The sequence below is a fragment of the Ictidomys tridecemlineatus genome, chromosome 9 (assembly GCF_052094955.1).
Source record: "Ictidomys tridecemlineatus isolate mIctTri1 chromosome 9, mIctTri1.hap1, whole genome shotgun sequence".
Taxonomy (NCBI): Eukaryota; Metazoa; Chordata; class Mammalia; order Rodentia; family Sciuridae; genus Ictidomys; species Ictidomys tridecemlineatus.
The window spans coordinates 38,772,469-38,798,806 of NC_135485.1; the positions used below are offsets into that span (position 1 = coordinate 38,772,469).

At 35.7% G+C, this 26,338-nt stretch overlaps 1 protein-coding gene across 4 annotated transcripts in view; it reads right to left on the bottom strand.

Annotated features, from left to right (window-relative positions):
- Scfd2 (sec1 family domain containing 2) overlaps positions 1-26,338 on the bottom strand; it is a 371,756-nt gene that overhangs the window by 339,336 nt on the left and 6,082 nt on the right. For all 4 annotated transcript variants that reach the window (XM_078021292.1, XM_040292423.2, XM_078021291.1 and 1 more), the window contains exon 2: positions 20,134-20,302. In XM_078021292.1, the coding sequence (XP_077877418.1) occupies positions 20,134-20,302 (169 nt within the window). The remainder of the gene's footprint in view (positions 1-20,133; positions 20,303-26,338) is intronic.

Sequence of the window (26,338 nt, forward strand, 5' to 3'; positions counted from 1 at the left end):
GGCTTCCTGCTGAATAAAAATCAGGACTAGCACTAAGAAACCATGGGCTAAAGTATTCCACTTTGGGCCTTAGGTTGGAAAGATGGCCCTTGCAGAAGCCTTTACAATTAACTGTTTATGACTGCTCGAAGCATTGCATTATGCAGGGTCTCATCTGGGTTTCTTCCCCAATAGCCCTCTGTCTTACCCAACATGCCATGTCCAAATTATAAATGAGTACAGTGTTCTTTCCGGAAGATATCTGCCATGTAGCCAAGTATACACATTTGTAGTAACATTTTCAAAATAGAACATAAAGAAACAAAGATGACTTTTGTTCCTTTTTAAGGACTTCTTCCTCTATTTAAAGCACCACTAACTCTCCTACTATCCAGTTAGCACTCGTTTGAAAATGAATGCATTTTTTAAATTTCAGTTTTAAAAGTTCAGCTTTAAAGTTATACCTAACAAAATGCAGCTTTCAAGTTTGGATTTGAGCTGGAATGCTGAAATTTCATAACGTAGCCCTAATTTTAATGTCTGGCACACAGTGATCTTTCATTAAACAGTAGTTGCTTAATTATCATCTATTTCCCCATAGTGAAATGAAATCACTGTTCAACAAACTCTTCTTGGTTTAATCTGATCAAAACTTTCAACCTGATTACTCTTGTGATGGTTAATCTTGGTTGTCAACCTGACTAGAATGAGAGAAAACTAGAAAATTAGTAAAGTATATTTCTGGGTGTGTCTATGAGGGTGTTTCCAGAAAAACTGGTATGTGGGTCAGCCAACTGAGGTAAGAAGACCAACCCTGAATGTGGCTAATATTATCAAATAGAGTGGGGGCCCAGATGGAACAAAAAGCAAAGGAGGAAAGTCAGTCACATACACAGTGAGTGGTTCTTGAGCAGGTGTGGCTTTTGCTGCTGACATAAGACATCAGCCACCAGGTTCTTCAGCCTTTGAATGTGACTCACACCAGCAATTCTCCAGGGAGCTTCCAGACCTTCAGCCTGGACTGGGGTTACATCAATGGACCCTCCTGTCCTGAAGCTTCCGGTTTCTTGGATTGAGCAGTTACTGGTTTCCCAACTCTCCAGTTTATAGATGGCCATTGTAGGAACAACATCTAAGCCAATCTAATAAATCCTCCTTTATAATTATATACCCATTCTATTGGTTCTGAGTTTAGTGTTGAGGTGTTAATAGAAATACAATCCTGAGAAGAGCAAAATATACAGTAGTTCTTTAAATAAAAGGTTTTTAGGATTAGCAATCTCTTTAAGGGACAGAAAAGAGGATTTATTTTGAAGTTCTATTGGCACAGTAAGTGTACTATTTTTATTTAGCATAAATGGATGGAGTTGAAGAATATCATGCTAAGCTAAATAAGCCAATCCCAAAAAACCAAAGGCCAAATGTTTTCTCTAATATGAAGATGTTAATTCATAATGGGGTCAGGCACTTGAGAAGAAGAGATTTGGTAGAGGGAAGTGAAGGGAGTGGAGTGGAGGAGATGTGGAAATAGAAAAGAAAGTAGAACAAAACAGATATTATTGCTTTATGTATATATGTGACTGCATGACCAATGTGATTCTACAACATGTATACTCAGAAAAATTAGAAATTATATCACATCTATATATGATATATTGAAGTGCATAAATGCATTCTACTGCCATGTATAACAATTAAAAAATTTTAAAAAAATTTAAAGAATGAAGTAGAGCTTCTTGAGGAGCTAAATTATTCACCTTAAAGCTTTTTTTGCTTTAAACAAGATAAATTGTGTATGTACGTGGGTCTGGGTTTTGTGTAGTAAAAGAACAGGACCTTACTTGACCCATAAAAAGGAAGGAGTTCTGTGTTGTTTCATTTCTCTGCTTCATAATAGCCAAGTCTGAGAACCACTTCAAAAAGCTCCAGGCATAAGGAATAAAGACAAACCTTCAAGGTTCTTTCCAGGTTCTTTGTTGTGACAATTGCCCCACTAGTAAAGGAGAGTCAAGGCAAAAATCCAAAATGAAAGGATACTAGGCACACATGTCTGGCATGTCTTCCACAAGGAAGAGCAAAATTCAAATGGCTGGAACAACTAACACTCACTCATTTTCAGTCAATCTTCTGGCCGAGCAGCACATCACCTCCTAAAAATCTCTTTAATATAGTTCTAAAATGGACCTGAGATTTATTTTAATCAGTATAGCAAGACATACTGACACTAAAATGACTGTCAAGAAGAAAAAAATGTTTATACTCACAGAGTCACAGATCCCCTGAAACAAGAGGCTTGCCATGCCCTGCCAGACCATGCCAGGCCACAGGGGAAGCATGGGGCTGGTGAGGAGGCAGAGGGAAGGAAGCAATGTAGAGTCATAGAGGCATGCCATCATTGTGGTTTAGTGTAATTGTGTTTTAGTGTTTAGGGTTTAGAGTGATTTCAGTGGGCTCTAAAGAATAGGGGGTGCCCCCCACTCCAGTTGTTTGGTACCTAATTCTGGGGACCTTAGAGTAAGGAAACATTGGCCTGAGGTGAACACCCCAGAGAAGGAGGTGGGTATGCCTAGATGTATGTTAGTTCACACATGAAAGGCACATATCCAGCTAGTTGTTTGCTTTCTCTAGGACCCATATCATAGCATCAAGAACACAGAAAATAGTATACTGTTAATACAAACACTGAGATTACTTAACTATGTATTAATAAGTACAGCCTGAGAAAGTAGGTTAATAAAAATTATAGCAGATGAGAAAGGTATCTGTGACTAATCTCAACTAAAGATACATATGACACTGAACCAGCAATCAGGGCCTCTTTTCCAACCCTAATGGACCTTGCAATGCCCCTTTCTCACTAGAGAAACTATAAAGTTCTCTCTCATCTTTTTTCCTCTGAAATACATTTTCCTTAAGTACCTGATACAACCCAGAAAATTATTGTGTGTGCATACACGTGTGTGCTCATATATATGTGGCAATAAAAGAAGACTCGTTGCCTTTCCAGGAAAAACAGATGACAAAAACTCTCAACATAATACATTCCTAGAAGAAAGTAAAGTATATTTGGAAGTTGAGACCCAGCAAAACATAAATGATTAATAAAAATAATTAATGCATTGTTCAATCATATCACAAAGAATTAGAAGAAAAGGAGAGAAAGATGAAGGTGTAAGAAAATAGAAGAAAGAAACAGGACTGGTCTTCAAGAGTTACAATTTAGGTCAGCATTAAACCAAGAAGGTTCCAGAATCATTTTTTTTTTTTTAAAGAGAGAGACAGGGAATTTTAATATTTATTTTTTGGCGGACACAACATCTTTGTATGTGGTGGTGAGGATTGAACCCGGGCCGCATGCATGCCAGGCGAGCGTGCTACCGCTTGAGCCACATCCCCAGCCCCGTTCCAGAATCATTTTGCCAAGGTATATTGTGAGACTCACTGAAAGCAGTTTTCAGTAAATACATAAACAAATCTGAAATCCCAAAGGGAAGATAGGTGCTCTGAAGGAACTAGGCAAAGCATTTAACTTATCTTTACCTTCTTTGAGGCTTGCTGAATAAGAAGAATGGACTGATAGTAAAAGAGGAAGGCAGTTAGGCCAATGGGTCCCCACGAGGCTTCTCTAAATGTAAAGACCACTCCATGAAATTAACTTTTATAAACATTCCAAACATCCAGCTGATTCCTTTGTCTCAGAGAGGCAGGAAAAGAAGAGTAGACTAGACCTGAGTGAAGGCTACAGACTCAAGGCCTAAAAGGGCACAACCAATCAGAAAGGTCATGGGCTGAACCAATAGCCCTAACACTTTCCAATACCTGTTTAACCAGATACAGACCAATAGACTTGGCTCTTTTCCAATACCTGATTAGCAGGATTTTGATCAATGCCTCTCTGAGACAAAGGAATCAGTAAACTTCTTTAGATTCCTCTTTCACACTTTCTAAGATCTAATAGCTTCATATCCTCACCTCCTACCACCTCAGAATCTCATCCTACACCTCACTCCTGGTTCGGCGTCCACCATCAGAAACTGTACACCCTTTTGCAAACCTGCTTTTTATACTGAACTCACCATTTCTGTATATTGTGACAAAACTATAAATGTCTTAATAGCAACTATTTGGTTTAAGGTTGTCTATTGTTTGTATTGAGATCTCTTAACATTGTTCCTCCCCTTTAAAGGAGAGGTATTGGAACCCAGCAGGGGCACTAGAAGCCAATAGAGTAAAAACAATAATGCCTTGGATCCACAGTGCTAGGAGGGAAGAACATGAAAAACCAAGGGGAAAAAGTACTCCAAACAAATCAAGATACTACATTATTAGAATCCATAGTTAGCACAACAGAACAAATGACAGAGAAGGAGTTCAGACTGTATATAATTAAAATGTTCTGTGACTTAAAGGACGATACAAGAGAGCAAATACAGCAGCAAAAGATCATTTCAATAAAGAGCTACATAAGCAAATACAGGAAGCAAAAGATTACTTCAATAAAGAGACAGGTTCTGGAAAAAAATCCTTAAAATGAAAAAACAATGAACCAAATTAGAAGCCCAATAGAAAGTTTCCCCAACAGATTACCATTGGAAGACAGGACCTCAGACAATGAAGACAAAATATATAATCTTGAAAATAATGTAGATCATACAGTGAAGATGGTAAGAAACCATGAGCAGAACATTCAAGAAATATGGCATACCATAAAAAGACCCAATTTAAGAGTTACTGGGATAGAGGAAGGCATAGAGTTCCAAAGGAATGAACAATCTACTCAATGAAATAATATCAGAAAATTTTCCAAACATGAAGAATGTATTGAAAAACTAAATATAAGAGGCTTACAGGATTCCAAATGTACCAAATCACAACAGATCCACAGCAAGGCACATTAAAATGAAAATACCTAGCACACAGAATAAGGAGAGAATTTTAAAAGCCATGAGAGAAAAGAATCAGATTGCATATAGGGGAAACCAATAAGGATATCTGCAGATTTTTCAACCCAGATTATGAAAGCTAGAAGATCCTGGAACAACATATACTAAGCTCTGAAAGAAAATGAATGCCAGTCAAGAATCTTATATCCAGCAAAATTAAGCTTTAGATTTGATAATGAAATAAAAACCTTCCATGATAAACAAAAATTAAAAGAATTTACAAGTAGAAAGGGTGCATTATATAGAACATCCTCGGCAAAATATATCATGAAAATGAAAAAAACAACAATAAAAATCAGCAGAGGTATTACACTATAGAAAAAACTAATCAAAGGAGAAACCAAGTCTAGTTAAATACCAAAAACAAAATGGCCAACAATACAAATCGTGTCTCAATAATAACCCTGAATGTTAATGGCCTAAACTCACCAATCAAAAGACATAGACTGACAGATTGGATTTAAAAAAAAAAAAAAGAGGACCCAACAATATGCTGCCTCCAGGAGATTCATCTCATAGGAAATGACATCCACATACTGAAGGTGAAAGGTTGGGAAAAAAAACATACCACTTGCATGGACTGTGGAAATAAGCAAAAGTCTCTATCCTCATATCAAATAAAGTAGACTTCAAGCCAAAGTTAATAAAACAATAAAGAAGGACATTTACACTGTTCAAGGGAACTATATATCAACAATACATAGCAATTATAAATATATATGCCCCCCAAAATGGAGCATCTACGTTCATCAGACAAACTCTTCTCAAGTCCAAGAGTCAAATTGACCACAACACAATAATTCTGGGTGAGTTTAACACATATCTTTCACCACTGGATAGATCTTCCAAACAAAAGCTGAACAAAGAAAACTATGGAACTCAATAATACAATCAATAACTTAGACTTAACTGACATATATAGAATTTTTCATCCATCAACAAGCAAATAAACTTTCTTTTCAGCAGTACATGGAACCTTATTTCAAATAGACCAGATATTATGCCACAAAAGCAACTCTTAGAAAATACAAAAAAGTAGAGATACTATCCTGCATTCTATCATATCATAATGGAATAAAATTAGAAAACAATGATAAAATACAAAATAAAAGCTACTCCAACACCTGGAGACTAAATAATATGCTATTGAATGAACAATGGGTTGCAAAAGACATAAAAGAGGAGATTAAAAATTCTTAAAGGTAAATGAAAACACTGATACAACATATTGAAATCTCTGGGATGCTATGAAGGCAGTAATAAGAGGAAAGTTCATTACATGGAGTTCATTCCTTTAAAGAAGAAAAAGTCAACAAATAAATGACCTAACATTATACCTCAAAGCCCTAGAAAAAGAAGAACAAACCAACACCAAAATTAGTAGAAGACAGTAAATATTTAAAATCAGAGCTGAACTCAATGAAATTTTTTCAATGAAATTGAAAAAAGAAACAATTGAAATTGACAAAACAAAAAGTTGGTTCTTTGAAAAAATAAATAAAATTGACAAACTAGACATGCTAATGAAGATAAGAGAAACTTAAATTACTAACATATGTGAGAAAAAAGGAAATATCACTAGAGACACGACAGAAATACAGAAGATAATTAGAAATTATTTTGAAAACTTGTACTCAAATAAATCAGAAAATGTTAAAGGCATCAACAAATTTCTAGAATGATATGATTTGTCTAAACTGAATCAGAATGATATACACAATTTAAACAGATCAATTTCAAGCAATGATATAGAAGACACCATCAGAAGCCTATTAAACAAGAAATTCCCAGGACCAGATGGCTACACAGCTGAGTTCTACTAGACCTTTAAAGAAGAACTAATGGGCTGGGGATGTGGCTCAAGTGGTAGCGTGCTGGACTAGCATGCATGAGGCACTGGGTTCAATTCTCACCACCACATAAAAATAAAATAAAGATATTGTGTCCACCTAAAACTAAAAAATTTTTTAAAAGAAGAACTAATATCAATACTCCTCAAATTATTTCATGAAACAGAAAGAGGGAACACTTCCAAACTCATTCTATGAAGCCAATATTACCCTGATTCTAAAACCAAAGACATATCAAAAAAAGAAAACTTCAAACCAATATCTCTAATGAATGTAGATGCAAAAATTCTCAATAAAATTCTAGCAAATAAAATACAATAAGAATATCAAAAAAATAGATAGTGCACCACGATCAAGTGAGATTCATCCCAGGGATGCAAGTTTGGTTCAACATACAGAATCAATAAATGTAATTCATTACATCAATAAACCTAAAGAATCATATGCTCATCTCAATAGATGCAGAAAAATCATTCAACAAAACACTGCACCCCTTCATGTTCAAAACACTAGAAAAAGTAGGGATAACAGGAACATATCTCAACATTGTAAAAGTTATTTATGCTAAACCCCAGACCAACATATTCTAAATGGTGAAAAATTGAAAGCATTCCTTCTAAAAACTGGACCAAGACAGGGATGCCATCTTTCACCATTCTATTTAACATAGTTCTTGAAATACTGGCCAGAACAATTAGACAGATGAAAGAAATTAAAGGAATACAGATAGGAAAAGAACTCAAATTAGCACAATTTGCCAATGATATGATTCTACACATAGAAGACCCACAAAAATTCTACCAGAAAACTTCTAGAACTAATAAATTAATTCATCAAAGTATTAGGATACAAAATCAACACCTATAAATCAAAGGCATTTCTGTATATCAGTTTACAAATCCTCTGAAAGGAAAACAAGGAAAATTACCCCATTTACAATAGCCTCAAAAAATAAAATACTTGGGAATCAACTTAACAAAAGAGGTGAGAGACTTCTACAATGAAAAACTACAAAACACTAAAGAAAGAAATCAAAGAAGACCTTAGAAGATGGAAAGATCTCCCTTGTTCTTGGACAGGCAGAATTAATATTGTCAAAATGACCATACTACCAAAAGCACTATACAGATTTAATGCATTTCCAATTGACACCCTAATGATATTCCTCATAGAAATAGAAAAAGCAGTCATGAAATTCATCTGGAAATATAACAGACCAAGAATAGCTAAAGCAATCCTTATCAGGAAGAGTGAAGCAGGTGGCATCACTAAACCAGACCTTAAACTATATCACAGAGCAACGGTAACAAAAATGGCATGGTATTGATACCAAAATAAGACTTGCAGACCAATGGTACAAAATTCAGGACACAGAGACAAACCCACATAATCACAGTTATATATTAGACAAAGGTGCCAAAATCATATATTGGAGAAAAGATAGCCTCTTCAACAAATGGTGCTGGAGAACTGGAAATCCATATGAAACAAAATTAAATCAAGCCCCTATCTCTCACCATACACAAAACACAAGTGGATCAAGGCCCGAGGAATTAAACCAGAGATTTTGTGCCTAATAGAAGAAAATATAGGCCAAATCTCCATCATGTTGGATTAAGCCCTGACTTCCTTAATAAGACTTTTATAGTGCAAGAATTAAAATCAAGAATCAATAAATGGGATGGATTCAAACTAAAAAGCTTCTTCTCAGGGAAAAAAAAAACAGTGAAGTTAATAAAGAGTCTATAGAATGGCAGTAAATTTTTACCACATGCACATCAGATAGAGCACTAATCTCTAGGATATATAAAGAACTCAAAAATCTTAACACCAAAAACAAAAAAAAAAATAACCCAGTCAATAAATGGGCCAAGGAACTGAACAAACACTTCTCAGAAGATGATATACAATTAATATGAAAAAATGTTCAACATTGCTCGCAATTAGAAAAATGCAAATCAAAACAAAGATTTCACCTCACTCCAGTCAGAATGGCAGCTATTAAGAATACAAACAACAATAAGTGTTGGCAAGGATGTGGGGGAACAGGCACACTCGTACATTGCTGGTGGCACTGCAAATTAGTGCAGCCAATATGGAAGCAGTATGGAAATTCCTTGGAAAACTAGGAATGGAACTACCAATTTGACCCAGTTATCCCACTCCTCAGTCTATACCCCAAGGACTTAAAAACAGCATACTATAAGGACACAGCCATATCAATGTTTATAGCAGCACAATTCACAATGGCTAAACTGTGGAACCAACCTAGATGACTTTCAGTAGAAGAATGGATAATAAAAATGTGGTATATATACACAATGGAATATTACTCAGTATTAAAATAGAATAAAATCATGGCATTTTCAGATAAATGGACAGAGTTGGAGAATATTATGCTAAGTGAAGTTAGCCAAATCCCAAAAAACAAAATGCCAAATGTTTTTTCTGATACAGAGACTGATATATATAATGGGAATGCTGGGGACAACATGGGAGGAATAGACAAATTTTAGATAGGGCAAAGGGGAGGGAGGGAAAGGGAGGAGGCATGCGGGTATGAAAGATGGTAGAATGAGATGGACATCATTACCCTAAGTACATATATGAAGATACAAATGGTATGACTCTACTTTGTGTACAACCAGACACATGAAAAATTGTGCTCTATATGTATAATATGAATTTAATTACATCCTGTTGTCATATTAACAAATTAGAATATAAAAAAATAATAATAATACAAATAAAACTACAGAATAATGTTCCTTATGGATATAGATGCAAAAATCTTTAGCCAAATATTAGCAAATAGAATGCAGCAATATGTAAAAATAATTATATATCATGACAAAATGGAGTTTATTCCAGTGATGGAAGGCTGGTTTATCACTATTTGGAAATGATTCAACATTTTCTTAGTTTAATGGCCCAGTTAATGATGTAAATACACTCCATTCCCAGGTTGCTTAACAATGTTGAAGTTAAATTGGCTCATAATTGTTAAGGCTCAAGCTGTTGGGTTTGCATTTGATCTGCCCTGTATATTAAATTGCTTTATAGTCTAAAAACAGAATCCTATCACCAAACTAAAAACTAACATGAAAAATGGACTTAAAATATTATTCTTGGCCTGGGGGAATAGCTCAGTGGTAGAGCACTTGCCTAGCATGTCCAAGGTCCTAAGTTAGACCCTAGGTTAGCTACCAAAAAACAAAAACAACACAACACAAATTTTTTTTAAAAAAAAAAACCTTTTTATAAACCAGATATTCATAATTTCTGAATTCATTTGTTTTCTTATATGTACATTCAACTAATCATGTGTCAGGAAGTTGGTATGATATGGTAGAAAAGGCATGTGCCTTGGAATTAAAAGAGAAAAAAATTTCAAGATCTGATCCAGTCACGGAAAAAAATTTTTTAATATTTATTTTTTAGTTGTAGTTGGACACAATACCTTTATTTTATTTATTTATTTTTATGTGGTGCTGAGGATCGAATCTAGGACCTTACACGTGCTAGGCCAGCACTCTACCACTGAGCCACAACCACAGCCCTCACTTAGGGAAAATTTGACTTAGATCAAGTTGCTTAAGAATCTTCTCTCAACTTCTATAAAAACAACAACAAAATAATAATAATAATATCTACCTTCTATAGTTGCTGTTGAATTAAGTGAAACAATAACTAAAGTATCTAACACAATGCCTGACAAAATTCAGTTACTGAATTTTACTTACTTTCTTCTGACTTAGACAATGCAGCGCATTTGGTAAAGAGTACGTACAAAAAAGCCTGTCCTGCAGAAACTTAATGAAAGAAATAAGAGGTGCTCATGGACACACTCACAGACACACACCATATAATAACGTTTCAATCAACAATGGAACACAAAGATGATGGCAGTCCCATAAAATTTGATGGAGCTGAACAGTTCCTGTATGTCTAGTGACTCTGCAGCTCAAGGTGTGTTGGTGGTGATGCTGCATTACTGCACTGCCTGCTGTATGAAGTATAAGAAAGCAATTATGTATAGTACTTGATAAACAACTAAACAGTGTTACTGGTTTATGCATTTATTATTCTTTACTTTTAATGTTAAAGTGTATTTCTTCTTTTAAGTTTATTGTTAAAAATTAGTATGCATTTACATACTATTTAACTTATACATCCCATATCCATACCTCTTCATTTCATCAAGAGGACATGTAGAGTGATTGACCTTAGCTATCTAGGTTTGTGGAAGTACAAGCTGTGATAGTCTCAAAACAATGAAATCACATAAGGACAAATTTCTCAGAGTAAATCTCAATCTTAAGCAACCCATGGCTATATATATAAATGCCAATCAAAAATGCTCTTCAATGACTTAAATACTGAAATGAGGCATATAAAGCTTTTCAAGGATTTATGGCATTATTTTTATATTTGGCCTCAAATCTAATGTTAAAATTTATTCAAAAATATTTATTTGACCATTTATTGGTTGTTTTATTCAATTCACTAGCACCTCTTTGAGTGCCAGGATACAATTACTACTTTCAAGGAAGTTACAATTTAATAGAAAAGAAAGATATAACAATTACAATGTAGCATTTTAATAAACCTTTTAAAAGAAATAATAGTTCACAGGGGAAGGAGGACACATAGGCAAGAGAAGCTTTCTAGAGGTTGAAAAGTAAAAGAGGTTAACTTTCTTTCCTAGGAGCAGAGAACTTGACCTTAAGAAGAAGTAATGTTTTTATTGAAATATTACTTCTATCTATTTTTAATAAGATATATATTCATATGACTGAATACTCAGAACACACAAACTAATAAATATAGTAAGTACCCTCTTCTTTCCTCCATCTTCACTTCACTAACTTTTCAGTCACCTAACAATCCTCTATGGAGAAACATAATGTCATCAGTACCTTGTACATTCTTCACATATATTTAAAGTATCATAAGTAAATTTGAATATTTTACAAATATTTTGCTAAACTAATGACTGTTTAAAGATTCAAAAATTAGAGTCTAGAAAGTCCATTCTCTATTTTGGCTCTCTCTTAGTCGAGTAATACACTCCCCTCATGTGTCCTGCCCTGACAATACCCATCACCATTCATTCCTTTCAACAGGTATCTCTGGAGTGCTGGTAGTATCTAGGCAAGGGGACATAGCAGTGAATAAAAGAGACAAATATCCCTGTTATCGTGAAACTCTCTAGTGGAAAAAACAACATAAATAACTATATTCAACAGTAATAAGTGCAGGAAGAAAAAAAATGAAATAGAGGAAATTGAAGTGCTAAGATGGTCACGAAAAGACTCACTAAAAAGGAAGAAAAGAAATATGAGGCAAGTGGGTACCTGTGGGAAAAAGGATCTACATGTGGGGAACATCAAGAGTCAAAGCTCTGAGGCAGAACCCTACACGTTTCATTGGAGGAATAGCAAGGAAGCTTGCTTATGTGGCTGGAAGAGTAAGTAAGGAGGAAAGAATAAGTTCAGAGAGGAAAAGAAAGTCAGATAGCACACAGACTTTAGGCCATAGTAAGGCCTTTGGCTTTCAGTGGGAGGCATTGAGAAGCAATAAGAGAAGGGGACACTGGATTCAGCAGAACCAGCATAACCATGGGTGAGTGGATAGGCCAGAGCTGGGGCACCAAGCACAGATATTGTCAATACAGGAAGGGAATTGGACAAAGGTTGCTTAAGGAGTTGAAAAAGACTAATGGGTTAGAAGAATTGAGCTGGGGACAGAAAATAAAAACCTACTTCAACAGGAGGAAAACATAAGAATAGAAATACTCTGCCTCTCTCTTGCCAAAAATATTCCATATAATCCAGGGAATAATAGACACGTACTGGAAAACCATGTTGTAATGCATTTAAGTTCTCGACTTCACATTTGCATTGGCAGTAACTTCAACTGCAATAATTACAAACAGCCTATTATGAAAATTATATTAGCAATAAATTTTTATTCTGAAGGCTTATATCATAGTTAGAAAGTTGCTTTTTAAAGATTATTCCACTGCATGCACATTTGTTGCCAAAATGCCCATCTGTTTTGCATTTTAGTACTAAATGTTTTTATTCTCACTCTGGTGTCATTGAGAAGTTTCTGGAGAGTTGTCAGAGGTGGTAGTGGTTACTGATACTTTGATGGACATACAGTATATTCTAGGAAAAGTGATTTGTTTCATTCCTTCTTTGCAGAGAAATTAATTGATGAAATTAAGTCTTCCAAGAAAGACTGAAAAACTACCACTTTCTCCCAGTTAACTGTTTTATGCCATTTGTTTTAGTCAGCTTTTTCACTGCTGTGACTAAAAGACCTGACCAGAACACTTATACAGGAAGAAAGGTTTATTTAGTGGCTCACAATTTCAGAGGAATCAGTCCATAAGATGCTGACTCCATTCCTCGGGGCTCAAGGTAAGAAAGGACATCATGGCAAAAGAGTGTGGGAGAGGGAAGCAGCTCACATTGTGATTAGAAAGCAGAGAGAGACTTGCCCGTTACAAATATATACACCACCACTTTTTCCACAAAAAGGAATTTAAAATCTCTCTTAGTCTGTCTTTGATTCAAGTTTCAGGTGTAATGTTGTATTGTGTTAATTGTTAAAAGCCCTGCCTTACCTAAGATAAGGCTCTGCCTCCCACCTTACTCCCTGTTTAAAATGGCTCAAAAATAGGCTAGACTTCAGTTCATTTAAAGTTGTGTTCAAAAGATTGATTTTTGTTATAAAGATTACTATGGTCACCTCAAACAGGGGAAATAGGTATAACTAAGTAAAGGTTCAAGATTTTTCTTTGTTCATAGCTATTACACAAATTAAATATGTTATTGCTCTGTAATTTCATTTTTTATATTCCTTGTTAATGTTATTAACTGTTGCCTATTAATGTTGTGTAGAAGTACTGCTTCTAAAAAAACAAACAAACAAACAAACAAAAAAACCCTTGGGCTAATTTGAGATAATAAAGCCATCACCTACAGGAAAAATATTATATAATGCTGATTTCCAGTACTAATACCCAATTAAATGAAAGGGGTGACTGTAAAACTATAGATATTGAAGTTATAACCTGTTACTCCCATTTTAAGTCTGGTGAAACTGTTTTGCTGGGTGTTTAAAACCAAAACCTTGGAGACCAAAGTCAAGAAAGTAAAAAGGCCAAGGAAAAATCATTTTGTCACTTGCCCTCTACAGTCAGCCAGGACTCAGAGAACAATGCGACCCCTCTCTGGCCTACAACTCTGGTGAGCCACCAGATCTGCTGATCAGGGAAATGGAGAGGACCCTAGAGAATAGGAAGCCAATCAGTGCACATTCTGCAAAATGGAGGGTCTTTAAAGACATAAATGTCCCTGATGCTTCCAAGAGAAGCCACATGTGGTCAGCAAGACCCCAACCCATCCTGGCAAGTGGCACCATGGGTAGAGAAAAGCTAAAAGAGCCAAGAAGCTTCACACATGTCCCAAAGAGTGATCTCTGAGGAATCTCAGCTGACTCTTAGGAACAAAGTCATTTTGACCAACTTGGTCTTAAACACCTGGCAGGAGAGTATAACCTAAAAACACAGTCCTACATGGACCATTTAAAAGGAAAAATAATGGTTGTTTAAATGTAACTTAAGATGCACACTTGTGTCAGTTCTACCAAAAAGTAAGTAAAGCTAGAGTCTATAAAGAAAGGGTTCTGGTGTGAGAATGAATAATAGTATTGATCACAAGAGTTCCTAATTTATCCTGAGTTAATTTGAGTCTGATTTCATTGAGCTACAAATCTTCCTAACCTCCTACATTGTGAACTTGATCTGTTTTTCACTCATTAATACTATGAGTCACTGTCCTCATGGTTTTCAGAGACCCTGGCTGAAATATCAATAGTTTTTGTTCTAATTAATTACAAAAATGTAATGCTTTGCTCTTTATTGTTGTCTTAGCATGATCCCTGCCTTAAGTATGCCTTGTCCAGTCACCTGCCATCTGCCATGTGGACCTCTGGACTGCTCTGACGCTAGATGCTCTTAACTGTCCACACCCCAGCTGACAGAAAACAAGGACTTTGGGTTACTTCCCCCAACTTCACCCCCTCAAAGGGGAAATAGCTTAGAGATGTCATCACCCATTTTCCACAGACATGGAAGCTAGAAATTGACAATGGGGAATTGTAACAGGGGTTCAGTTGATGCTTTGACTATATCCCTTGTGCCTTTGAAACTTACATGTTTTTGTTTTCTTTTTCCCAACCTTTTTCTCCCTGACCTTCTCTTCCCTGATCTTCTTTTTCCTAACCTTCTCCTTCCTAATCTTCTCCTCCTTGATCTTCTTTTCCCTGATCTTCTCCCTCCTGATCTCTCCAATCTCATTTTCTCTGAATCACCTCGTTAAAACCCCCCTGTTCCTGCTGATAGGTAGAATCACAGACTTTGGGGCAGGAGTCCCCTGTATTTCTCCTTTGCTAGCAAAGCAATATATTGTCTTTTTCATTTTTCTCAAAATAAAACACACACACACACACACACACACACACACACACACACACACACACACACACCAAAGCCACACCCTAATTCTCACCTCCTCTAGTCATACCTTACCACTTTAGTTACCACTCAGTTAATCCCTACCAGGGGATTAATCCATTGATTGGGTTAAGACTCTTACAACTCTTTCAATCATTTCTCATCTGAACCTTCTTGCATTGTCTCATATGTGAGCTTTTAGGGGACAGCTCATATCCAAACCATAACACTATTTTTGCTTATAATTTTCTTACCACCTATCTCTTTTTCATGTACAACCTCATTCTAGTTTCACTATTTCACCAGAATTGTTCTCATTTTCTTCTTCATTCAGATCCCTCTAGAACTCATCTTTGAGATATGTGAACATACTCTCATCTTTGGATGGTACTCAAAGCCCATTGTCTAGGATTACATTTGTTCCTAATCTATTGAGAAGAACACCAATGGAGAAAAAGAATTATAAGAAAAAACACATAAATGAACATAGTCTAAGTGTTGAGAGGTGGAACTGAGTCACAGCAAGGATTGAGTTAGGATGGATTATTTTAAGGGCAATAAGAGGCTTAGAAGTCAGTTAAAGCAATGTCTTTGTTTTATAGATGAAATAACAAGGTATAAAAAATGTGCCAGGATTACAAATAATAGAAAAAAGCAATTTGGTTTGGTTTAAACAATAAGGAAATGTATTCACCCACACAATATGAGCTCCAGAGAATATAGGGGGAAAACCATAGTGCTCTTTGCAGCAATCTTTGTCACGGTACCTTCCATGGGTTAGCATCAACCTCTGGGCATCAGCAAGATGGCTGCAGCAATTTTGAGATTTACATGAGAACCCTTGGGAGTTGGGGGAGCAATGGGAGCAATAGAAGGTTCTGTATGTCTCTTAAATCATTTTTAAAAAGCAAAGAAACTAATTTACATTTCCACCAACAGTGTAAAAAGTGTTCCTTTTTCTCCATACCTTCTTCAGCATTTTTATTATTATTATTATTATTATTCTAGAGTTTGAACCCAGAGGTGGCTTGATCACTTAGCCACATCCCCAACCATTTTTTGTTCTATTTAGAGACAGGGTCTCGCTGAGTTGCTCAAGGACTCACTAAATTCCTGAGGCTGGCTTTGAACTTTCTATCCTCCTACCTCAGTCTCTCAAGCCTCTAGAATTGCAGGCATGCGACATCGTGCCCGGCTTTGTTTTGTATTCTTGATGATCGCCATTCTGACTAGAGTGAGATGAAATTTCAGTGTAGTTTTGATTAACATTGCCCTAATTGCTAATGATGTTGAACATTTTTTCATATATTTGTTGGCTATTTGTATTTGTTCTTTTGAGAAGTGTCTATTTAGTTCACTTGCTTATTTATTAACTGTTGTTTTTTTTTTTTTTGGCCTTAAGTTTTTGGGGTTCTTTATATAGTTTTGGATATTAATCCTCTATCAGAAGAGCTCCTAGCAAAGATTTTCTCCCATTATGTAGGCTCTCTCTTCACATTTTTATTGGTTTTTTTTTGGGGGGGGGATTGGAAATTAGTGCAATCACTGTTGAAATCAGCATGGAGTTCCTCAAAAGATAGGCATGGAACTACCTATGACCCAGATACACTCACTCCTCAGCATTTATCCTAAAGAATTAAAGTCAATATGCTACAGTGATATATGCAGACCCTTGCTTATAGCATCATAATTCACAATAATCAAACTATGGAACAAGTCTAGGTATTCATCAGCAAATGAATGGAAAATGTATGTATATGCAATGGAGTTTTATTCATCCATAAATAAAAATGAAATGTCATTTGCAGCAAAATGGATGAAACTAGAGATCTTTATGATAAGCAAAATAAATCAAACCTAGAAGGTCAAGGGACATGTTTTCTTTGATATGCAGAAGCTAGAGAGGAAAAAGGAAAGAAAGGTAGAAGGGGACCCATGAAAATCAAAGGGAAACAAGTAGAGTAAAGGAAAGGGACCAGGGGCATGGAGGAGGGGAAGAAAAGATGTGTACCAAGGTGCAGTGGTACACATTTGTAATTCTAGCTGAGATAAATCATTGTTACAAGCAAGAAAAGGGTTCCTTAAAGGCTAGAATGATATTTTATATACTTTTATATCCTTCATATATTCCTGCTCAGTATTTCTACTGAGGAATGATATTGGCCAAATTATATTGTTATATTGTGTACATTTATAAATATATAATAACAAATCACATCATTATATACAATTAAAAGTACCAATAAAAAATGGGGAAAAAGAAGCAAAGAAATCTGAGCAAGAAGTCCTAAGAAGACTCCCTCTTATCATCTGCTCATTTCTCCATTAATCACTGGCAAGTGATATGGGACTTCAAGACTGACCTGGCGGGCTGGGGATGTGGCTCAAGCGGTAGCATGCTCGCCTGACGTGCGCACGGCACTGGGTTCGACTCTCAGCACCACATACAAATAAAGATGTTGTGTCCTCCGAAAACTAAAAAATAAATATTAAAAAAATCTCTCGAAATGGATTGCATTTGGGGCTGGGGATGTGGCTCAAGCGGTAGCACGCTCGCCTGGCATGCGTGCGACCCGGGTTCGATCCTCAGCACCACATACCAACAAAGATGTTGTGTCCGCAGAGAACTAAAAAAAATAAATAAATATTAAAAATTCTCTCTCTCTCTCCTCTCTCTCTCCTCTCTCACTCTCTCTTTAAAAAAAAAAATCTATCTCTAAAAAAAAAAAAAGACTGATCTGGCTGACACTTGAACTAAGCTTAAGATAGAATGAATGCTTGAGAATCAAGATTAAATAAATTGGCCATATGAAAACATAAGTTATAGATCTCGAAGCCACCTTTATTCTAACATTTGTCTTATACTTCTAAGAATTTGTGTCTTTTCCTGCTCACTAAAATTGATGGATTCAACACCACTCTTTTGCAAACTTCTCTGGGGAGCTTGCTTGCTCTTGTTCTACAGTTGGAAGTGGTGGGCTCATTTCCAGCTCTACCTCTATACACTTAATATGTTACTTAATGTTTCTTTGCCTCGGTTTCTCTACCTATAAAATTGTAATGGAATGATAATACCCACCAATTTGGGTTTCTGTGAAACTGAAAATGACTCCCCAAATATAAATGCCTGGGAGTATCTATGCCTGGCATGTAATATGTCCTGAAAAATGTTCACAGAGTTGATGGCAGCAGTGGTCCACTAAGGTTGTCTCTCTTCTCTACACCCCGTCACTACAGACCCTATGTTTCTATACCTGTGTTCATGCTAGTCCCCTCCTTTTTTCTATATCTCTCAAGACGTAATCAATTCAAGCATTACCCCTTCCACAAGGCCCAGACTGTCCCTACAAAGACAACATTATCCTGATATTTCACTTATAGGAATTATAATTTGTAGCACAGACACATTAGTCTTGATTTCATATCATTTTGAGTTTTCTTGTTCTTATTATACCTGGGATAAATCATTGTTACAAACAAGAAAAGAGGTTCCTTAAAGGCTAGAATGATATTTTATATACTTTTATGTCCTTCATATTACTTAGCCTAAAATAAGACTCACAGTTAAATCCTTAATAATTAACTTCTGAAAAGCCCTCTAATAGTGATAAGTATATACACCACAGTTATTTCTAGGTTTATATAGCTGCAGACCCTTGGTCTATGATTTTATTACATGTTCAAGCATTAAAAAGAAGACAGCCAGGGTGCAGACACATTTGTAATTCTAGCTACTTTGAAGGCTGAAGCAGGAGGATTACATGTTTGAGGAAGTCTGAACTATTTACTGAGATTCTACCTCAAAATAATTTTTTTTAAAAAGCTAGGGGTGTAGCTCAATGATAGTGCACAAGCTTGGCACAGGCAAAGCCCTGGGGGTTCAGTCCCCAGTACCTCCCCACCACACACACACACACACACACACACACATACAAGACAAGTCTAGAATTTTTCATTTTCTTCCCATGCTAATCCATATGCACGCTCTGGGCATCTGTTAAATGTTATTAACTATCCACAAAAAAGTTAAAATTTTAAGAGTTCCAAATAAATTATGTATACGTTAGGAAATTCCAAATGTATATATTACTGTTAAAATTTAAAACTATAATGCCAAAAGATTCTTATTTAAAAACAGAAATAAGAGAAACAGTTTTAGACATCTTTTTCCCTTTTAGTACAATTTTTAAAACAATAATAATTGTTTTAAATAATTCTGAAATATTATATGGTTTCAAGTATTCCATGTTTTTTCTTTCTTTTTTTTTTTTTGGTTATGTGTGTGTGTGTGTGTGTGTGTGTTTCTAGGGATTGAACCCAGGGCCTTATGTATGCGAGGCAATCATTCTACTAACTGAACTACATACCTAGTCCATCTTTCGTTGCTTTAAGCATGTAAAAATAACATACTTACAAATAAAAACTTTTCCCATTGATGCCCAAGAGCTTATCATTTACTTATTAAAAGATGGCATTGGTTCATAGCTGTATGTGTCACTTTTTAGTCAAATGGGAAAAAAAAATGAGGAGGCCTAGTCACAATTCCATATGAAACTATCTGTAAAATTGAGATTCATCAACTGATTCAATTGACAGTGGAAACAAGCTTATATAATCTCCAAGTAACACTTCTGTAAAATGCCATACTCTGTGGCTTATTGTTATGTTTAATGGATATAATTATTTTAAATTTAAAAATGATTCTTTCTAAGGTTATCCATTATGAATTTTTCAACTATACCAACTCATCAGTGTTTCTTTGAACATGGATACTCAGTGAAGAATAAGAAGAAAGGGAAAAGAGAGAACAAGAGAACAAAACTAAACAACTTACTGGGATTGTGCAAGACAGCCTGGTGCAACCACATTCTGATTCTCCTCTTCCTGCTGGAGTGCAGTGAGCTCTACCATATTAACCATCACATCATTCGTGTGGCCTGGAAGTTGTGGAAGCACCGAAATGATCTTCTCTACTAAGTTATCTCCATGATGTCCAACAGCTCCTATTTCAGCAGAAAGAAAATGTAAACTCACAAACCAGGAGGAAAAAGTTAACTGGATAAATCCTTTATAATATCACTTCTATAAAAAATAATAGTCATTTTTAGTTTCTGCTACACAAAGCAAGTACATAAACCTAGTATTTTGGCCTTTGTAATACTGATCATATTAATCACCTCATCGATGTGTGCCTCATGGATTGACTTAATGCTCTATGAGGACAGGCATCTTATCTTCTCTGGTTACTGCTATATCCCTAGCACCAGCACAGTGCTACATATAGCAGGTATTCATAAGTATTTGCTGAACAAATTTTCAGCATATAGTCAATCAGTTAACTAAGTATCATAGGATGATATTAACCTGAAAATTTAAAGCAGTATTTGATTTTTATTGACAAAGACACTAAAATCCAGGACTTAGAAACCTCCACTATGACCTCATCTTCAAAATGGAAAAGGCCTGTTTATATAGTTCACCTACAGCCCACCATGTCTAGCATGGAAATTGGCAGCTAGTTGTCTCTTACTAAATATTTGTTGGATAAAGGAAAGAATAAATGAACAAATGGTAACAGCTAGTAATGACACAACATTTGTTGAATGTTTTTTGCATACTAGGTACTCAAAGAACTTTTCATGTGTTAGTTCTATTAATGAATGTATGAATGAACTCAAATTAAAACTCAACAATAAACAAATCATCTTTCCAAAAGTCATCATCATTTGAAAGACATTATTCTATCAATGGGTGATATCTGCCATCCATTTCAAATCAACCAATATTTTGCTTCCTAATGTTATTTTCTGTCAGGTCATATTAATGGGACAGAAGAACTTAGATAGGAAAGCCCAAACCAGGAACCCAAAGTATCATCACCATCCTCATCTTCATGAAAACAGCTAATAGTTATTGAGGGCTTATGATATACCAGATGCTAAGTTCCATATAGTACATTTACTATCAACTTAATTCTTACAACTCCTCTAATATGTAGGTATTGTCATGTTCAGTTACATAATATAAGATTAAATCACTTTCTAAAGATTAAGTAAATAATTAACTTGTTAATTAAAAAGAAATGATTCAAACCCAGGAGTCAGATAATTCCAAAATCCATGTTCTTCATTAAAAAAAAAATGGCCTCACAAAAGTGATTTAAGATAGAGCCAGTGTGAGTGCTTCTAAGGTAACTCTTTATGTTAAAGAATAATTGCTTGTACTACCAGCAGAATATTTACTTATTCAGGGCAGAAGGAATATGGTTATCTTATTTATGAGAGGTCAAAGTGTCTAAGTGAATTATGTCTTTAAGACCAAATCGGAGATACAAGACTTGTTCATAACATCATAAACGTCTTTTTGTCTCCACTAGTTTCATCTTCACTTACTAAAAAACTTTAATAATTAATCTCCAATTATCATCATAACTTTTCTTTGATACTGATGCCCAAATTCTGATCTCTTCTCCCAAGCTATACTTAATTTTTCCTCTGTCATTCATAAAAATATGGTATAAATAAATGTTCTGTATGTGCTCTTGCTTTCCAGCTTATTTAGCCGCACAATCTGGTATCACTCAGTCCTCCTTCCTATCCAAACTTGGGGATCATCAGCAATTCTCAGTTCATTAACCCTCTACAAACTGAAACTGCTGACATTCTCAAAATTTTCTGAATATGACAAGCCCAGATATAAAATGCTTGTATTTTTCTTAAGGTTTAACGGCTATTAACTTTACAAAACCAAAACATCACTTCCTAAATGATCACAAGTAGAGAAAAAGGTTTGTTTTTTGTTTTGGCTTGTTTGTTTGTTTTTATTTGTTTGTTTGTTTGTATCAGGGATTGAACACAGGGGTGCTTAATCATTGATACATATCCCCAGCCCTCTTTATTTTTCATTTTGAGATAGGGTTTTAATAAGTTGCTTAGGACCTCGCTAAGTTGCTGAGGCTGACTTTGAACTTGCAATACTCCTGCCTCAACTTCCAGAGACTTGTTAAGGTTTGTGCCATCATGCCCAGCTGAGAAAAAGCTTTCTCAACTTGCAATATATTTATTGAAGCAGTTCTCAAATTAAGATTTTAATTCCATTGTATTTATGCAGAATTTCTAAACTTCCTATGGTGAATATATATCCTGGTTGTAATAAGAATAAAAAATGTACTGTGTATACTCATACACACACACACACACATAAATATCCCAAAATCTTAAATCTTAACCAGGGTTATATTTAGATCTAAGATTAGGGTTCTACCAAAACTTCAACTCTCTCCAATATTTGCTACAAAGAGCACAATTTGAAAATTTATGTTCTATAAAAACTGTTCAAAGTATCACATCAGAGGAATAACAAAATGCTGATCTGAACTGACTATGATAACTCCACTGCTTTTTTATGAATATGGTTTCTCAGATGTCCAGCTTTAGAGGGCTCAACATTCATCTTTAAAATTCATTTAGTGCCATTTTCACTTAAATGTAAACTAAGTATTTGGGCCTATCAATGTTTTCAGAATCTCCTTTTATAAAATGAATAAAAAGCCAAGAGTTTTATAACACTTACATCTTCAGGGAGCTTAATTTTTCCTTTATTAGAAAAAATTTAAAATATTGGTTGAGCTACTCTGGAGTGGAAGTCACCAGAACCCAGTTATTTCTTCCTTGTCCAACTTTGAATATGGTCAATAGCAATGTGGTCCCTAATCTGAGCAAAGAATGGTTCAATTCTCAATGCCATCTTTTCTTTTTTTTGCAGTGCTGGGGATTAAACCCAGGGCCTTGTGCATATGAAGCAAGCACTCTACCAACTGAGCTATGTCCCCAGACCCTAATGCCATCTTTTTCAAAGAGGTGTAAATTCAAAAAAAAACAGAGACATGTGCTCAAGTGGTTCCTTCTTCTACTAGTTTTTTTTTTTGGGGGGGGGGGTTCTCTTTTACCAATCTAAAAACTCAGAATTGGTCCAACTGACACCTAGGTATCTTTGAACTCCAGGATTTGAGATTGTACATTAATAAGCTACTGCTTCAGGCTCAACTTTTTAGTTAACAGTCTCAGAAAAATACCACTCCTGTGAATCATAATGTGATTACAAACATTAGTGTCATTATAAGGTATATAGCATCTTCACTTGCCTCTTCTTACAAAGGATAAAGCAAGAACTAGTGAGTCTTCATAACAGCTCAATCACACTGTAGTGGAGCTCAACAGATAAAAAGGCAACAGCATGTATTAAGAACTATGTAATGTTTTGAACGACCAACAATTAAAAAAAAAAGAAAAAAAAGGCAACAGCAGCCATTTCTACATATCACAAACAGCATTTTGAGGGGATTGTTCCCCTTAGTCCTTTGTGGTGAGATCTACTACCATATATCAAGGATCTACCTGAATCCCCACATTCCTTACATACATGATCCTGTATAACATAAATCTGATCATGCCACATCACAGCTCTAAAACCTCCAAGTGTTTTCCCAATGTACTCTGGCTTGTAGTTTAAATCCTCATTTTGCCCTATAATGCAGTCCCTTTGCCTCTCTCTCAACCTCACCTGTTATCACTGTTCCCCTGGATCACAATACTTCAGCTACACCTCCCACTGCTCCTCAAACATGTCAAACATGTGCCCACTTCAGACCCTTTACAGTTGCCATTCCCTGGGTCTTATGTTCTATCCATAGATAGCTTCCCGACCTGCTTACTCTCTTATTTCAGTCCCTGTTCAAATGCCAAAAAGTCCAAAGTCCCTGTTCTTAGCAATGTTATATAAAATGAAAACTCCATCATAACAATCTCTAATGTCTTACCCAGTGTATTAGTTATATGATATATAATATATTTTGCTATTATAACAGATTACCCCAAAACTTAGCAGTTTAAAACAAAATTTACTTATTTCACAGTTTCTATGTACCCAGGAATTCAGAGTAGCTTAACTGGGTTCTGACTCAGAGTCTGTCATAAAATTGCTATCAATATGTCAGCTGGGGCTGTAGTCATCTGAATGCTTGATTGGGGATAGAGGATCCACTTCCAGATGACTCACTCAAGTAACTATTGCTAGGAAGCCTCAGTTTCTAACTAGCGGGTGGAAAGAACCCTGCATGGGCCTCTCCACAGAGCTGCTTGAGTGCCCTCACGACATGGCTGCTACTTTCTCCCAGAAGAAGTGATACAAGAAAACAAAGCAAGGAGGAGGGAACATGCCTTTTATGATCTGGACTTAGGATATGTACATTGGCATCTCTACTAATGCTAATGTGAGAGGGCAAGTGGGTCACTATACCAGCACACACTCAGGAGAAGGCAATTTAAGCTCCATTTCTTGAAAGATGTATCAATGCAATGGATGAATGGATTAAAAAATGTGGCAGTTATACACCATGGAGTATTACGCAGCCCTAAAAAATGACAAAATCATGGAATTTGCACGGAAATGGATGGCACTAGAGCAGATTATGCTTAGTGAAGCAAGCCAATCCCTAAAAAACAAATACCAAATGTCTTCTTTGATATAACGAGAGCAACTAAGAATAGAGCAGGGAGGAAGAGCAGGAAGAAAAGATTGATATTAAACAGAGATACGAGATGGGAGGGAAAGAGAGAGAAAAGGGGAATTGCATGGAAATGGAAAGAGACCCTCATTGTTATAAAAACTACATAAAAGAGGTTGTGAGGGGAATTGGAAGAAAAAACAAGGAGAGAAATGAATTACAGTAGATGGCATAGAAAGAGAAGATGGGGGGAGGGGGATAGTAGAGGATAGGAAAGGTAGCAGAATACAACAGTTACTAGTATGGCATTATGTAAAAAGGTGAATGTGTAACCGATGTGATTCTGCAATCTGTATTTGGGGTAAAAATGGGAGTTCATAACTCACTTGAAACTAATGTTTGAAATATGATATGTCAAGAGCTTTGTAAGGTTTTGAACAACCAATAAAAAAAAAGACGTATCAATGAGTAGATACATTTAAACTTACACCTAGCTTCATTTTTCTTCATAGCCCTTATTACTACCTAATATTATGTAGTAATTTCTTTACCATATTCTTCCTCTAATAAAATCTAACCTTCATAAATATAAGAACTTTGATAGTTTTAGCACTATTCCTCCATTCCTCAAGCAATGATGTTCAACACATGTTGAGTATATGAATGATTTCATGTCCTTCCAAAAGACTGACATTTTTCCTTTATTACAAACGAGAAAACTCTTCAAAGGCTCAGTGAAGACCATACAGCAAGTTAAGTCACTAAGATAGGAAATGAGGTTACACTGATGTGGATTTATTGTCAGCAAACTAGTTAGTGCTTTATGTGACCTTCCAACTGTGCCTCAGACCTATGCTTAACAGTACAATCTAAACTCTAAAATGAAGATATTAGTTGGTAATTCACATTTGTGGAAAAGTAGATGGGGGAGGGGAATTCTATTTAAAAAGTTACTTTTTAAATAGATGCTTTAATGAGCAGCACTTAGTCAACAATTATGCTTAGTATCTGAAGCTGCTAACTTCTGGACACCAAATCTGTACTCTCTCTACTATCCAGGACAAGGGTTCTGAAACTCCCCACAGCCACACAGATGAGAGAGCTCATGGGTACAGGCTCTGGAGCAAACTGTCAAGGTTCAAATTCTGCCTGTACCTAGCTGTGTGATCTTGTGCATGTTACTTAACTCCTCTTCAGTTTCCTCATTTGTAAAATGGAGATGGCTATAACACTTACCTCAAAGAAATATAGTGAAAATAGTAGATGATTATATATGCAGAGTGTGGAAAAAAACAGTATACTATTAAATATTTGCAAGTATCAATAGTACCAAATTTCAGTACTTCAATGAATAAATATACAACTATACTTTAAAGCAATGATACCCCAGAACCAACAGCCACTTAGTGAATCAAAACTTAATTTTTGCCAGGTGCAGTGGCACATGCCTGTAATCCTAGTGGCTCCGGAGGCTGAAACAGAAGGATAGCAAGTTCAAAGCCAGCCTCAGCAACAGCGAGGCACTAAGCAACTC